This window comes from Oncorhynchus clarkii, chromosome 12, assembly GCF_045791955.1.
Source record: "Oncorhynchus clarkii lewisi isolate Uvic-CL-2024 chromosome 12, UVic_Ocla_1.0, whole genome shotgun sequence".
NCBI classification, from domain to species: Eukaryota; Metazoa; Chordata; class Actinopteri; order Salmoniformes; family Salmonidae; genus Oncorhynchus; species Oncorhynchus clarkii.
In genome coordinates this window covers 12603129-12617526 of record NC_092158.1, presented here as the reverse complement: position 1 = coordinate 12617526, position 14398 = coordinate 12603129, and the positions used below count along the sequence as shown (strand labels likewise).

At 43.9% G+C, this 14398-nt stretch overlaps 1 protein-coding gene across 2 annotated transcripts in view; it reads left to right on the top strand.

The window, feature by feature from the left end:
* Positions 1-9723, top strand: part of LOC139422718 (trimeric intracellular cation channel type B-like) — a 33559-nt gene extending 23836 nt beyond the window's left edge. For both annotated transcript variants that reach the window (XM_071174026.1, XM_071174027.1), the window contains 4 exons: positions 1706-1890; positions 3922-4009; positions 7807-7924; positions 8639-9723. In XM_071174026.1, coding sequence (XP_071030127.1) covers positions 1706-1890; positions 3922-4009; positions 7807-7924; positions 8639-8929 — 682 coding nt within the window. In that variant the 3' untranslated portion in view covers positions 8930-9723. The remainder of the gene's footprint in view (positions 1-1705; positions 1891-3921; positions 4010-7806; positions 7925-8638) is intronic.
* The last annotated feature ends 4675 nt before the right edge of the window (positions 9724-14398 follow it).

Below are 14398 nucleotides of genomic sequence, written 5' to 3'. Positions count from 1 at the left end.
GTGCAGTATTTGTCAGGCATTGAAGGATCGATTTGTTCTCCAGTGGGACGTGAATATTGTATTTATTCAGTTTACTACTTCCTGACTGTATATTCTTGCCCGGCGACCCCCGCCCGGCGACCTCCACCCGCCCGGCAACCCCCCCGCCCGGCGACCAAGGGAGTCACATCATATGTTAGAAAAACGCTCGTCACATGTCTTGTCTTATCATCAGGGGAATGATAATGGCAAGGGGAAGTCATCAACATTTTCAAATAAATAGAGACAGTAGATATTATTTCATTGTTTTTATCTCCTCAAAAATATAATCCCCGAGCTGCCAAGGCAAAAATCTGTCGTTCTGCCCCTGAACAAGGCAGTTAACCCACTGTTCCTAGGCTGTCATTGAAAATAAGAATTAGTTCTTAACTGACTTGCCTAGTAAAATAAATACATTTGAGAGAAATAAGCTTTTTGTCAGAATTATTTTTATTTCAGCTCATGAAACATAGGACCAACACTTTACCTGTTGCGTTTATATTTTTGTTCAGCATAATTGGAAGCGGAAGGATAAACTCTAACTTAGGAGTTACCTTTCAAGTTTATGGGCATTTTCATTAAGAGCAGCTGTTTAGCTGGTAAACAAAGGTTAGCCATGTGTTGGCAAAAATGTATTAAGTCAAGAAAGCTTACCAGCAGCCAGCAGCACTTGCAGCACTGGTAGCCTATTGACTGGTAGCCTGTTGACTGGTAGCCTGTTGACTGGTAGCCTGTTGACTGGTAGTCTATTGACTGGTAGCCTATGTAGTCTATTGACTGGTAGTCTATTGACTGGTAGCCTATTGACTGGTAGCCTATTGACGGGTAGTCTATTGACTGGTAGCCTATTGACTGGTAGCCTATGTAGTCTATTGACTGGTAGCCTATGTAGTCTATTGACTGGTAGCCTATTGACTGGTAGCCTATTGACTGGTAGTCTATTGACTGGTAGCCTATGTAGTCTATTGACTGGTAGCCTATTGACTGGTAGCCTATTGACTGGTAGCCTATTGACTGGTAGTCTATTGACTGGTAGCCTATGTAGTCTATTGACTGGTAGCCTATTGACTGGTAGTCTATTGACTGGTAGCCTATGTAGTCTATTGACTGGTAGTCTATTGACTGGTAGCCTATGTAGTCTATTGACTGGTAGTCTATTGACTGGTAGCCTATTGACTGGTAGCCTATGTAGTCTATTGACTGGTAGTCTATTGACTGGTAGCCTATGTAGTCTATTGACTGGTAGCCTATTGACTGGTAGTCTATTGACTGGTAGCCTATGTAGTCTATTGACTGGTAGTCTATTGACTGGTAGTCTATTGACTGGTAGCCTATGTAGTCTATTGACTGGTAGTCTATTGACTGGTAGTCTATTGACTGGTAGCCTATTGACTGGTAGCCTATTGACTGGTAGCCTATTGACTGGTAGCCTATGTAGTCTATTGACTGGTAGTCTATTGACTGGTAGCCTATTGACTGGTAGTCTTTGACTGGTAGCCTATTGACTGGTAGCCAGATTTTTCAAAGCCTATATCAGATACTCCAGTGAGTGTAATTTGCTTGACATTAGGTGTTGAGAAATGTTATTAGAATGAATGTAATTCAAAATGTGTTTATTCTGTTGTTGATCGTGATATTCATAACAACATTGGGGGGGGAAATGAAGTCTATGTGTCTTATATTCTAGGTACCTGGTGTTCTACTGCCCCCAGGACATGGTGTACTCCTGTACTGCCCTCTTCCCTGTGCGTCTGGTGCTGACGGGCATGAAGGAGGTGACCCGCACATGGAAAGTCCTGGGGGGCGTGGCTGAGGCACACAGCAAGTACAAGGATGGACTGCTGGTGATGATCGCTATAGGATGGGCTAAAGGTAGGAATATCACTTTTTTAATATATACTGTACATATATATATATATATATATACACACAGTCAAGTCTCTCTTCATGGTATAGTATAATTTGTTTTTAAGGTAAGTACCTTTGTTTATTGTATACTGACAAGTACATGACCAAAAGTATGTGGACACCCCTTCAAGTTATTGGATTAGGCTATTTCAGCCACACCCGTTGCTGACAGGTGAATAAAATCGAGCACACAGTCATGGAATCTTTATTGACAAAAACTGGCAGTAGAATGGACTTTCAGTAACTTTCAATGTGGCACCGTCATAGGATGCCACCTTTCCAACAAGTCAGTTCGTCAAATTTCTGCCCTGCTAGATCTGCCCCGGTCAACTGTAAGTGCTGTTATTGTGAAGTGGAAACGTCTAGGAGCAACAACTGCTCAGCCTCGAAGTGGTAGGCCACACAAGCTCACAGAATGAGACCACAGAGTGCTGAAGTGCGTAGCAAATAAAAATGGTCTGTCCTTGGTTGCATCACTCACTACGGAGTTCCAAACTGCCTCTGGAAGCAACGTCAGCACAAGAACTGTTCACCGGGAGCTTCATGAAATGGGTTTCCATGGCCGAGCAGCTGCACACAAGCCTAAGTTCACCATGCGCAATGCCAAGTGTCGGCTGGAGGGGTGTAACGCTCGCTGCCATTGGAGATGTGATGAATCACGCTTCACCATCTAGCAGTCCGACGGAGGAATCTGCGTTTGGTGGACGCACAACCTGCCCGAATGCATAGTGTCAACTGTAAAGTTTGGTGGAGAAGGAATAACAGTCTGGGGCTGTTTTTCATGGTTCAAGCTAGGCCCCTTAGTTCCAGTGAAGGGAAATCTTAACTCTAAAGCATACAATGACATTCTAGACGATTCTGTGCTTCCAACTTTGCTACCAACAGTTTGGGGAAGGCCCTTTCCTGTTTCAGTATAATAATGCCCCAGTGCACAATGCGAGGTCCATACAGAAATGGTTTGTCAATATCGGTGTGAAGAACTTGACTGGCCTGCACAGAGCCCTGACCTCAACCCCACGAACACCTTTGGGATGAATTGTAACGCCGACTGCGGGCCAGACCTAATCGCCCAACATGATTTTGGAATGAGATGTTCGACAAGCAGGTGTCCATATACTTTTGTGTATGTGTTGTGAATGCAATACACACAACCATACAGATTAAGGGCTTGTAAGTAAGCATTTCACTGTAAGGTCTACCTACACCTGTTGTCTACCTATACCTGTTGTTGCGCAAGTGACAAATACAATTTGATTTGATTCTGTGAACCTCTGGCCACCATGCGCTATGCTAGGGAACCACTACACAGTGGTGTAGTTCAGAGTAAACACAGGTAAATACAGTTTACCCACGTTTTGCAGGAAAATGCATTGAAAGTATAGGCAGCGTTACCTCTTTCACTGCGACCGACAGTCAGAGTTTACCCACCTATTTTTATTTTTTACCACTACATCACCAGTAGCATTGTGCGTGTACAAGCATGTGGAAGATATGGCCAGATCTAGTACACACACGCAGATATATAAACTCTCTCTCACACATTCAATATAAATTGGTTATAAATCAATTTTGGGGGGGGGGCTGTTGGTAATCAACAAGACAAATTTCAGGAATGTAATGGAAATTAAACTCATTACTATTGTGGTTATTAGTCCTGACCTTTTGGTCCGTACGAATGCTTCTAAATAACATGAGGTTGCATTGACACTAATTGTGATCCTGAAGATTATAGTTTCGCTGTTCAGACCTGTGCTTTGAATAGCAAGCAGTCCTCACACATCACAAAGAAATAGAGCTTTCTGATTTGACTTTGTTGAGTTGTTATTAGACATTAAGGCTATTCAGCTACTAGCCTGGTTGCAGATCTGTTTGTGCTTTCTAGTAAACTCCTTTTTATGCCAAACAGACCATAGGAGCCAGACAGCACAAACGGGTCTATAAAGATGTTCTACCAGTCCAGGACAATGACGCAGGGTCGTATCTCTTTCTCTTCAGGTGCTGGAGGAGGTCTGATCAGTAATTTTGAACAGCTGGTCAGAGGAGTCTGGAAGCCAGAAACCAATGAGCTTCTCAAGATGACCTAGTAAGTCTCCTCCTCTCCCAGAGCTCGTACTGTAGGATCAGTTAGTAATTCCCCTGCTCTCCCAGGGCTTGAACCATAGGTTCAGTTAGTATGTCCCCTCCTCTCTGAGGCCTCGTACTGTAGGATCAGTTAGTATGTCCCCTCCTCTCTGAGGCCTCGTACTGTAGGATCAGTTAGTATGTCCCCTCCTCTCTGAGGCCTCGTATTGTAGGATGTTAGTATGTCCCCTCCTCTCTGAGGCCTCGTATTGTAGGATCAGTTAGTATGTCCACTCCTCTCTGAGGCCTCGTACTGTAGGATCAGTTAGTATGTCCCCTCCTCTCTGAGGCCTCGTACTGTAGGATCAGTTAGTATGTCCCCTCCTCTCTGAGGCCTCGTACTGTAGGATCAGTTAGTATGTCCCCTCCTCTCTGAGGCCTCGTACTGTAGGATCAGTTAGTATGTCCCCTCCTCTCTGAGGCCTCGTACTGTAGGATCAGATCCTGCCAGTAGCATATGCTTGTCTCAAAGATTAAGCCATGCAAGTCTAAGTACACACGGCCGGTACAGTACGTTTAATGAGCCATTTGCAGTTTCACTGTACCGGCCGTGTGTACTTAGACTTGCATGGCTTAATCTTTGAGACAAGCATATGCTACTGGCAGGATCAACCAGGTAGCCACTCACAACTTAGATGTTGTACCTGTCCCCTCCTCTCTGAGGCCTCGTACTGTAGGATCAGTTAGTATGTCCCCTCTTCTCTGAGGCCTCGTACTGTAGGATCAGTTAGTATGTCCCCTCCTCTCTGAGGCCTCGTACTGTAGGATCAGTTAGTATGTCCCCTCCTCTCTGACGCCTCGTATTGTAGGATCAGTTAGTATGTCCCCTCCTCTCTGAGGCCTCGTACTGTAGGATCAGTTAGAAGGAGGATAGAATAATGTGTTGAGTGTCTGTGTTAGTCTGGTCCCACGTCTGTTTGTGTTGTTTATCGCTAACTCCTATGATCGGCATGACAATGACTAGCAACGCGCATGACCCGCCCTCCTGAGGATCTTTTTTCAGCCATCTATTTCCTGTGCAAAATCCACTTGTCATTTAAATCTCTGGATTCATTGCATTCATTTTACTCCTGCTACTCTTTCATACTTCTGTCGTTTTTTTCCCGTTAACTTTACGACCACGTAAAGATTTGTAATGACCTGTCAAACACATCCCAGTAATGGCTGAAATGGACTCAATGGAGTACATTGTCTTTCCGTTGCCTCTATAAGAACGATAAAGCTTAGTCGGGATTTAACGCATCATCTCAACACTTACAGAAAGAAAGATAACTTTATTTTTATGGGTGTTATTTTTTGTGGATTTGAAAAAAGTAATAATTTAATATACTTGAAATGATTACCAATGAAATGCCTTGAAATGAAAGCTACTTCCTGAAAATGAACATTCAGATTGTAGTGATGTTATGTCTGATCTCGCAAACATTGGAAAGTCTGTATACATGTTGATAGGTGTAATCTAGAGCCAAGCATGTTGATTTTTAATCTGAGGGCATCCGGCTGTTGACACACCTTGTTGAATTATGCAGCAGAATGTGACAACAACAGTAATTCATGACGCAGTCTATACAGCACAGGTGATTGCATGTAGGCCTAGGCCCCTAGATAGAGCAAGGTTTTGGTGGTTTCAGCCACGCCCCACCCCTTTACGTTAATGTATGCAAACATGCAAATACACCGGGGTGTTTATGCAAATGAAGCACATATAATTTTCTTTATTTTAACACAAAATACCTCATAACATTACAAAATGTATATATGACTGCAATCTAAGATAAAAAATAAAATAATACATTTGACAATAAATTGAATATCTGAATTCAAACAAAACCCTGGACTCATTATTTGTTAGAAGGTTTGGAGTATCTTCATCCATTGTCCAACTGTTGCGTTTATTACAATTGTTTAAAAAGACCAATTGACAATTTTGATGACTGTTGCTACAATGACGTGTCAAACTCATTCCATGGAGGGTCGAGTGTCTGCGGGTTTTCGCTCCACCCTTGTACTTGATTGATAAATTAAGGTCATTAATTACTAAGGAACCCCCCTTACCTGGTTGTCTAGGTCTTAATTGAAAGAAAAAAAGAAAAACCTGCACACTCAACCCCCCCGGTGGAATGAGTTTGATACCTCTGATGTAGGCTTTACAGCACAAACTGATCTGAGACCAGGCTAGGTCTGTGTAATGTTGTACACAGAAACCAAATTATGTAATTGGAGATTCACTGAGTGACACATCGGTTACTGGCTGGCTGAGTATGTAGACGTTGACCTCTAAAACCGCTGTGATGAATGATAATGCATGTCTTTATTCTCATATGAGAGAGAGAGAGACCCTTCTTGTCCACAACCAAGGAGGGCCTACTGCAACACCTAGATCTTCTGTCAGACCTGGGCCTGACAGTTCATCTCAGTAAGACACCATTGCCCTAGAGCTCACAAACAACTATATATACCTTGGCCTAAACATCAGCGCCACAGGTAACATCCACAAAGCTGTAAATGAGCTAAGTAGACAAGGCAAGAAGGGCCTTCTATGCCATTCAAAGGAACATAAAATTTGACATACCAATTAGGACCTGGCAAAAAATACTTGAATCAGTTACCCACCAAAGAATGCATGCAAAGAAGAATTAGGCCGACATCCGCTAATTATCAAAATCTAGAAAAGAGCCGTTTAATTTTACAACCACCTAAAAGGAAGCGATTCCCAAACCTTCCATAACAAAGCCATTACCTACAGAGAAATGAACCTAAAGAAGCATCTCCAATCCAAAGTTAAATCTAGAGTCAGCTTCCTATTTCGCAACAAAGCCTCCTTCACTCATGCTGCCAAACATACCCTCGTAAAACTGACCATCCTACCGATCCTCGACTTCGGCAATGTCATTTACAAAATAGCCTCCAACACTCTACTCAGCAAATTGGATGCAGTCTATCACAGTGCCATCCGTTTTGTCACCAAAGCCCCATATACTGCCCACCACTGCGACCTGTATGCTTTCGTTGGCTGGTCCTCGCTACATATATGTCACCAAACCCATTGGCTCCAGGTCATCTATAAATCTTTGCTAGGTAAATATCTCAGCTCACTGGTCTCCATAGCAAAACCCACCTGTAGCACCTATTTCACTGGTCATCCCCAAAGCCAACACCTGCTTTGGCCGCCTTTCCTTCCACCTCCTTCTGCTGCCAATGACTGGAACGAATGGCAAAAATCGCTGAAGTTGGAGACTTATATCTCCCTCACTAACTTTAAGCGTCAGCTGTCAGAGCAGCTTACTGATCGCTGCAGCTGTACACAGCCCATCTGTAAATAGCCCATCCAACCAACTACCTACCTCATCCCCATATTTGTTTTAGTTTTTCTGCTCTTTTGCACACCAGTATTTCTACTTGCACATCCTCGTCTGCACATATATCACTCCAGTGTAAACTGCTAAATTGTAATTACTTTGCCACTATTGGCCTATTTATTGCCTTACCTCCTTATTTATTTAGCACACACTGTATACAGATTTTTCTATTGTGTTATTGACTGTATGTTTGTTTATTCCATGTGTAACTCTGTGTTGTTTTTGTCGCCCTGCTTTGCTTTATCTTGGCCAGGCCACATAGTCGTAAATGAGAACTTGTTCTCAACTGGCCTACCTGGTTAAATAAAGGTGAAATAAAATCAATGAAAAAAGAGAGAGAGATCTGTTCATAGCCATAATGATGAAGTTACTGACCTGACTGACCTCTGACTGTGTGCAGCCCTACTAAGATCACCCTGATAGGAGCAGTGCTGTTCGCCCTGCAGCAGACCCAGTACCTGGCCATCCAGAAGCACCACCTCATGCTGCTGTACACCGTCTTCACTGTTGTCAACAAAGTCAGTCACTAACCTGATCCTAACCCTAGCCCTATCCCTCAACCCTAACACTCACAGGGCAGGGTCTCTACAAAGACATAGGGCCAGTTTCCTGGACCCAGATCAAGCGTAGTCCCAGATCTGTTTGTGCTATATAGCCAACTCCTATGGTCATTGTGGCACAATCAGATCTGTGATCAAGATAGATAAAGCCTACACCTGGACCAAAAAGCATGCTCAATGGAGAATCTCAACTACTTTTTAGTCCAGAAATGGCTTCAATCTTGATCTGGGAATCCTCCCAATACATAATGTTTATGGCAATCCAAAAACATTCTTTCTCCATGTTGACTGTCTCACAACATCCAGTCCATGTTATTTGAATGACCTATCTTATACTTATATTTAGTTATGACTCAACTTTAGTCTTGAATTGCCTCTAGCAGGAGAATTTTGCATCATTTTCTTCTCGTTGCATCATTCCTCCTCAATCCTCTCACAATGAGTGATGTCTCCTGCTCTTGACATCTTGCAAATCTAATCACAGGTTCTCAGAACTCGCCCAACTGTTCGATTAGAGTTCTCCCATCAACTCATTAAAGTTACATTTAATCTGATAAATCATAGGATAAATATTGTCTACTTCTTTATTAGTCACTGTTGTAGTCATTCTCATCACTCCATCATGTCTCTCCATCTCTTTAAATCCTTCCATCTATTCGTTTTCCCCCCCAGACAAGTATGACGCTGACCGGCTCCTCCTCTTCGCCCTTCGCTCCCATCGAGTCTGTTGTGCACCGCACGTTCTTTGCCGGGCCATCGCCATCCTTCACCTCTGAGACCAAGACCTCTGTAGTGAAGAAGGGCCCCGGTGAGAGTTTGAACAGAGCAGCGGTCCCTGAGACCTCCAAGGCCCCAGGGTCCTCGTCCAAGACTGCAGCACACAACAGGGGAAAGGGCTCACCAAAGAACGCCAAAGTGCAGTCGGAGAGCACTGAGACAGAGAGCTGCAAGAAGAGTGACTAGAGCCCTTATACTGCATTGTACTGTATAGAAATAGAATCTATAGAACGGACAGTTGTTTAGCACACTGCAATTTCACTGGTAAAACCATGGTGCACTTAATGGGGCTGATTCTATAAATTATATTTATATTCTGTACGGCCCTTCTTACCCTGGCTAGGACGATCTATTCTCTGTGTCCTGTGGCACTGTCATCCTGTGATAGGTCCCAATTTGCTACCACGCCTTTTTTTGTCCTAACCCTTTGATGTTTGTAGATCTGTAAGGTGGAAGCAATATGGTAGAAGCTTCACCACTACACTGCTTATGTTCATCGTATACCTATCCAGAACCTTCAGATCTTCAAATATGGAACGGTTATGGGCGAGCGGGAGGAGTAGGAAGCGAATTGGGTCTGTCTGTCTCACTCTAGAATGAGCAATAGAATATGTGATGATTTTAATATATTATACAGTAACGTAGCTTTATAATTCTGCGATGATGCATCCTGTTTTCTGCGGAGTTTTGGTGAAAAATAGTGTCCCTGATGCTGATCAGCCACTATTTATCTGTATATTAATAATAATATATTCTGTTTTATGTACCCGCACATTTCCTACTATGAAATGTTTTGAGATTTTACATGACAATTTATAAAATTATTACTCAGGTCTTCTATTATATTTATGCTTAAGAAAATGCACTTGAATGCAGGAATTTCTAAATGGAATGCTTTTTGCTGCACTTTGCTGCAAACACTGCCTCTTTTGTGAATACTTTAAATTCTATTGAAAAGTAAATGTTCACATGCACTTTGATCTGACTTGTTGTCGTTCTTATCACAACCGAAATACAAAAACTTGGACATTTGTAAACATCTGTGTGATAAACCTTTTAGTTTATAACCTTTTTAGTTAATCAACTTTTAGTTCATACAAGTAATGTATCTCCCGAGTGGAGCAGTGGTCTAAGGTACTGCATCTCAGTGCAAGAGGTGTCACTACAGTCCCTGGTTCAAATCCAGACTGTATCACATCTGGCTGTGATTCAGAGTCCCATAGGGTGGCGCACAATTGGCCAAGCGTCGTTTGGCTTTGGCCGGGGTAGGCCGTCAATGTAAATAAGAACAAATGATTAACTGTCTTGCCTAGTTAAGTGAATCATATTTTCAGATACACAGCCTACATGCTCTGTGGAGTCAGTTTGTTATGAATGTATTTTAAATATTCACATATTTCCTCCATGATATTCTGATCATTGGCAAGGTTCTATAGCTGTTGTTATTGTTAGCTGTGGTCATGTCCAGGGCAAGACACATTTAACAAGGCAAAGGAAAGATCAGATTTAGCTGAAGAAATACATCAATATCTCAGTATGCTTACCATTTAATTGGAAGAGAGGTGCAATTCTTTGAATTATGTAATTTTGTGCAATGTGCTGCCCTTATCTGTGTCTCTATCTATGGCTTGTAATTGCCCTAATGTTGTCTCTGATTTAGAACAGAAACCAACGGGAGCTCACAGACGTAACCTTTCTTCCTTTAAGATGAAAAAAGAGTGAAACATTGCATCATTGTAGCATCAGAATGTGATTGATACTTCATCCACTTTAAGCAGCGTAGGAAAATAAAATCCTGAAATCCCTTCAAATTCACAAGATTACCTTTAGAGAGTCCCACGGGAATACAAATTAAGAACAGAGGTAGTGCTCAAAGACTAGAAGTAAATGAGTGTTGTAGCAGATATCTGTCCATCTGTAATGATCGAAGTCCACAGAGGTGCCACCACCTCCGCATGTTAATTAGAGTACCATCTACCTATTGTGTGTGTACTGAGTCTCAGGGTGAACTCTGAGCCCTGGAAAGTTTAAAGTAACATTTACAGGCAGGGATTCTCTCTCTCTCTCTCTCTCTTTCTCTCTCTCTCTCTCTCTCTCTCTCTCTCTCTCTCTCTCTCTACACTATAGAATAATGCAGGTGAAGAACAGCTCTGCTCCCAGCCTAGCGCCCCCCCCCCCCCCCCCCCGGTACACAACGACCGTGGCATGGCCCGACAGGCCTGGGCAGGGGTCCCAGAATAAGCCAAGGGCATGGCATGCTATGCATTGGGACTGTCTGGTTGTCTCTCTGTGTCAAATGGAAAGGAGAGAGGAGATTAGGCTGGAATGGCTGCTCAGTTAAATAGAGGGTCTGTGTTCCAAATGGCCCCTGCTTTTGACCAATGCCCAGAGGACTCTGACTTTAACCAGTTAAAGTCAGACCATGAACACTCTATTATTCAAATGCTGGAAATTCCATTTAAGACAATATCACCACCCATGATGACATCACATCCCAAAGCACCAGGCATACACAACAGCGCTGTTGCTTGACAAATGGGCACGCTAGTTACCATACCAACAGAATGCTGGTTGCAGGGAGATTCTAATGTGTTTTAATCCCTTCCACCTGGACCGATTTGCCCTCTGATGTCAGTTGGAAATCCACACGGAATGATTCTCATTTAAATCCCAACCAACTGTAACAGACAGTCAGCAGAGTGCATTCCCTGGAGCTCTGGTCAAAAGCAGTGCACTATTTAGGGAATAAAGTGCTTCAGATGCACCCTCAGACTGGAGAGGCACACTATCACCCCCACCACTTGGTATTTCATCATCACGGTTGAAAGGGGTGCATGTACAGGTGTCTTCCACCGGGGGGCATGGGGCGTCCCTCCTTGTCTGGCTGGAGGAGGAGAGGAGAGAGGCAGCTATTGGCCGGGACGGGAGGAGAGGACGGTGCTGGTGGGCTGGCCAGCTGGGGGCTCCTCTCCCTCAGAGGGAATGGTAGCTGTCCACAGCACAGCCACAGAGTGGCACGTCCCTAACAAAGGCGAGCAGAGTCCATCAAAACCAAACAAAGAGACCTCAGTCACACACACACACACACGCGGCAGGCAGACACACACACGCATGAAAGTGCACATACACGGACACACATGTATGGACGTGCACACACACTTACACACACACACACTTCCTCCTCACACACACACATACACACACACACACACACACACACTTACACACACACACTTCCCACCAACGACCAGCGACCAGCCGTGCAGCCAGACGCAGATAAAGACCCTGTGTTCATCCTTCTCCACACACACCAATACCGAACACACACCGATACCGAACACACACCGATACCGAACACACACCAATACCGAACACAAACCGATACCGAACACACACCGATACCGAACACACACCAATACCGAACACACACCAATACCGAACACACACCGATACCGAACACACACCGATACCGAACACAAACCAATACCGAACACACACCAATACCGAACACACACCAATACCGAACACACACCGATACCGAACACAAACCAATACCGAACACACACCAATACCGAACACACACCAATACCGAACACACACTGATACCGAACACTCACACCAATACCGAACACACACCAATACCGAACACACACCGATACCGAACACACACCAATACCGAACACACACCGATACCGAACACACACCAATACCGAACACACACCAATACCGAACACACACCAATACCGAACACAAACCAATACCGAACACACACCAATACCGAACACACACCGATACCGAACACACACCAATACCGAACACTCACACCAATACCTAACACACACCAATACCGAACAAACACCAATACCTAACACACACCAATACCGAACACTCACACCAATACCTAACACACACCAATACCGAACACACACCGATACCGAACACACACCAATACCGAACACTCACACCAATACCTAACACACACCAATACCGAACACACACCGATACCGAACACACACCAATACCGAACACTCACACCAATACCGAACACACACCAATACCGAACACACATCAATACCTCACCCACACTAGTACCGAACACTCACACCAATACCGAACACACACCAATACCTCACCCACACCAATACCGAACACACACCAATACCGAACACACACCAATATCTCACCCACACCAATACCGAACACACACCAATACCTCACCCACACCAATACCTCACACACACCAATAACTCACCCACACAATACCTCACACACACCAATACCTCACACACACCAATACCTCACCCACACCAATACCGAACACACACCAATACCTCACACACACCAATACCGAACACACACCGAACACACACCAATACCGAACACACACCAATACTGAACACTCACACCAATACCGAACACACACCAATACCGAACACACACCAATACCTCACCCACACCAATACCGAACACACACCAATAGCGAACACACACCAATACCTCACCCACAACAAAAATATAAAGAAGTGTTTTTTTAAAGTACCTCACACACACCAATACCGAACACTCACACCAATACCTAACACACACCAATACCGAACACACACCAATACCGAACACACACCAATACCGAACACTTACACCAATACCGAACACACACCAATACCGAACACTCACACCAATACCGAACACTCACACCAATACCGAACACTCACACCAATACCGAACACTCACACCAATACCGAACAAACACCAATACCTCACCCACAACAAAAATAAAAATAAATGTTTTTTTAAAGTACCGAACACACATCAATACCTCACCCACACTAGTACCGAACACTCACACCAATACCGAACACACACCAATACCTCACCCACACCAATACCGAACACACACCAATACCTCACCCACACCAATACCTCACACACACCAATACCGAACACACACCAATACCGAACACACACCAATACCGAACACACACCAATACCGAACACACACCAATACTGAACACACACCAATACCTCACCCACACCAATACCGAACACACACCAATACCGAACACACACCAATACCGAACACACACCAATACCGAACACACACCAATACCGAACACACACCAATACCTCACCCACACCAATACCGAACACACACCAATACCGAACACACACCAATACCGAACACACACCAATACTGAACACTCACACCAATACCGAACACACACCAATACCGAACACACACCAATACCGAACACACACCAATACCTCACCCTCACCAATACCGAACACACACCAATACCGAACACACACCAATACCTCACCCACACCAATACAGACACACATCCTCCATGTCTTTATTCAACCTTGATCTAAGGTGGTTGCTTTTTTTTCAAAAGTAAAGGACATTAGCTACACTACAACATATGACATCCAAGATTTGGATTACAAATGTATGGTCCATCTTGTGTTTCTCACGGCCCCTGCAAGCAAACACTCTTGTATGGTGTTGGTGGTGTGTTCCTTCGGTTGTGTGATTGATAGTCGTCTGACTATCCTCTGGCCTTACAGTGGAAAGTGACAGGCTTCCCAGCTAACAATTCTAGGGAGAGAGAATGTTTTTATAATGTTAACCGTAATGTTTCCTGGATGTTTGAGTGT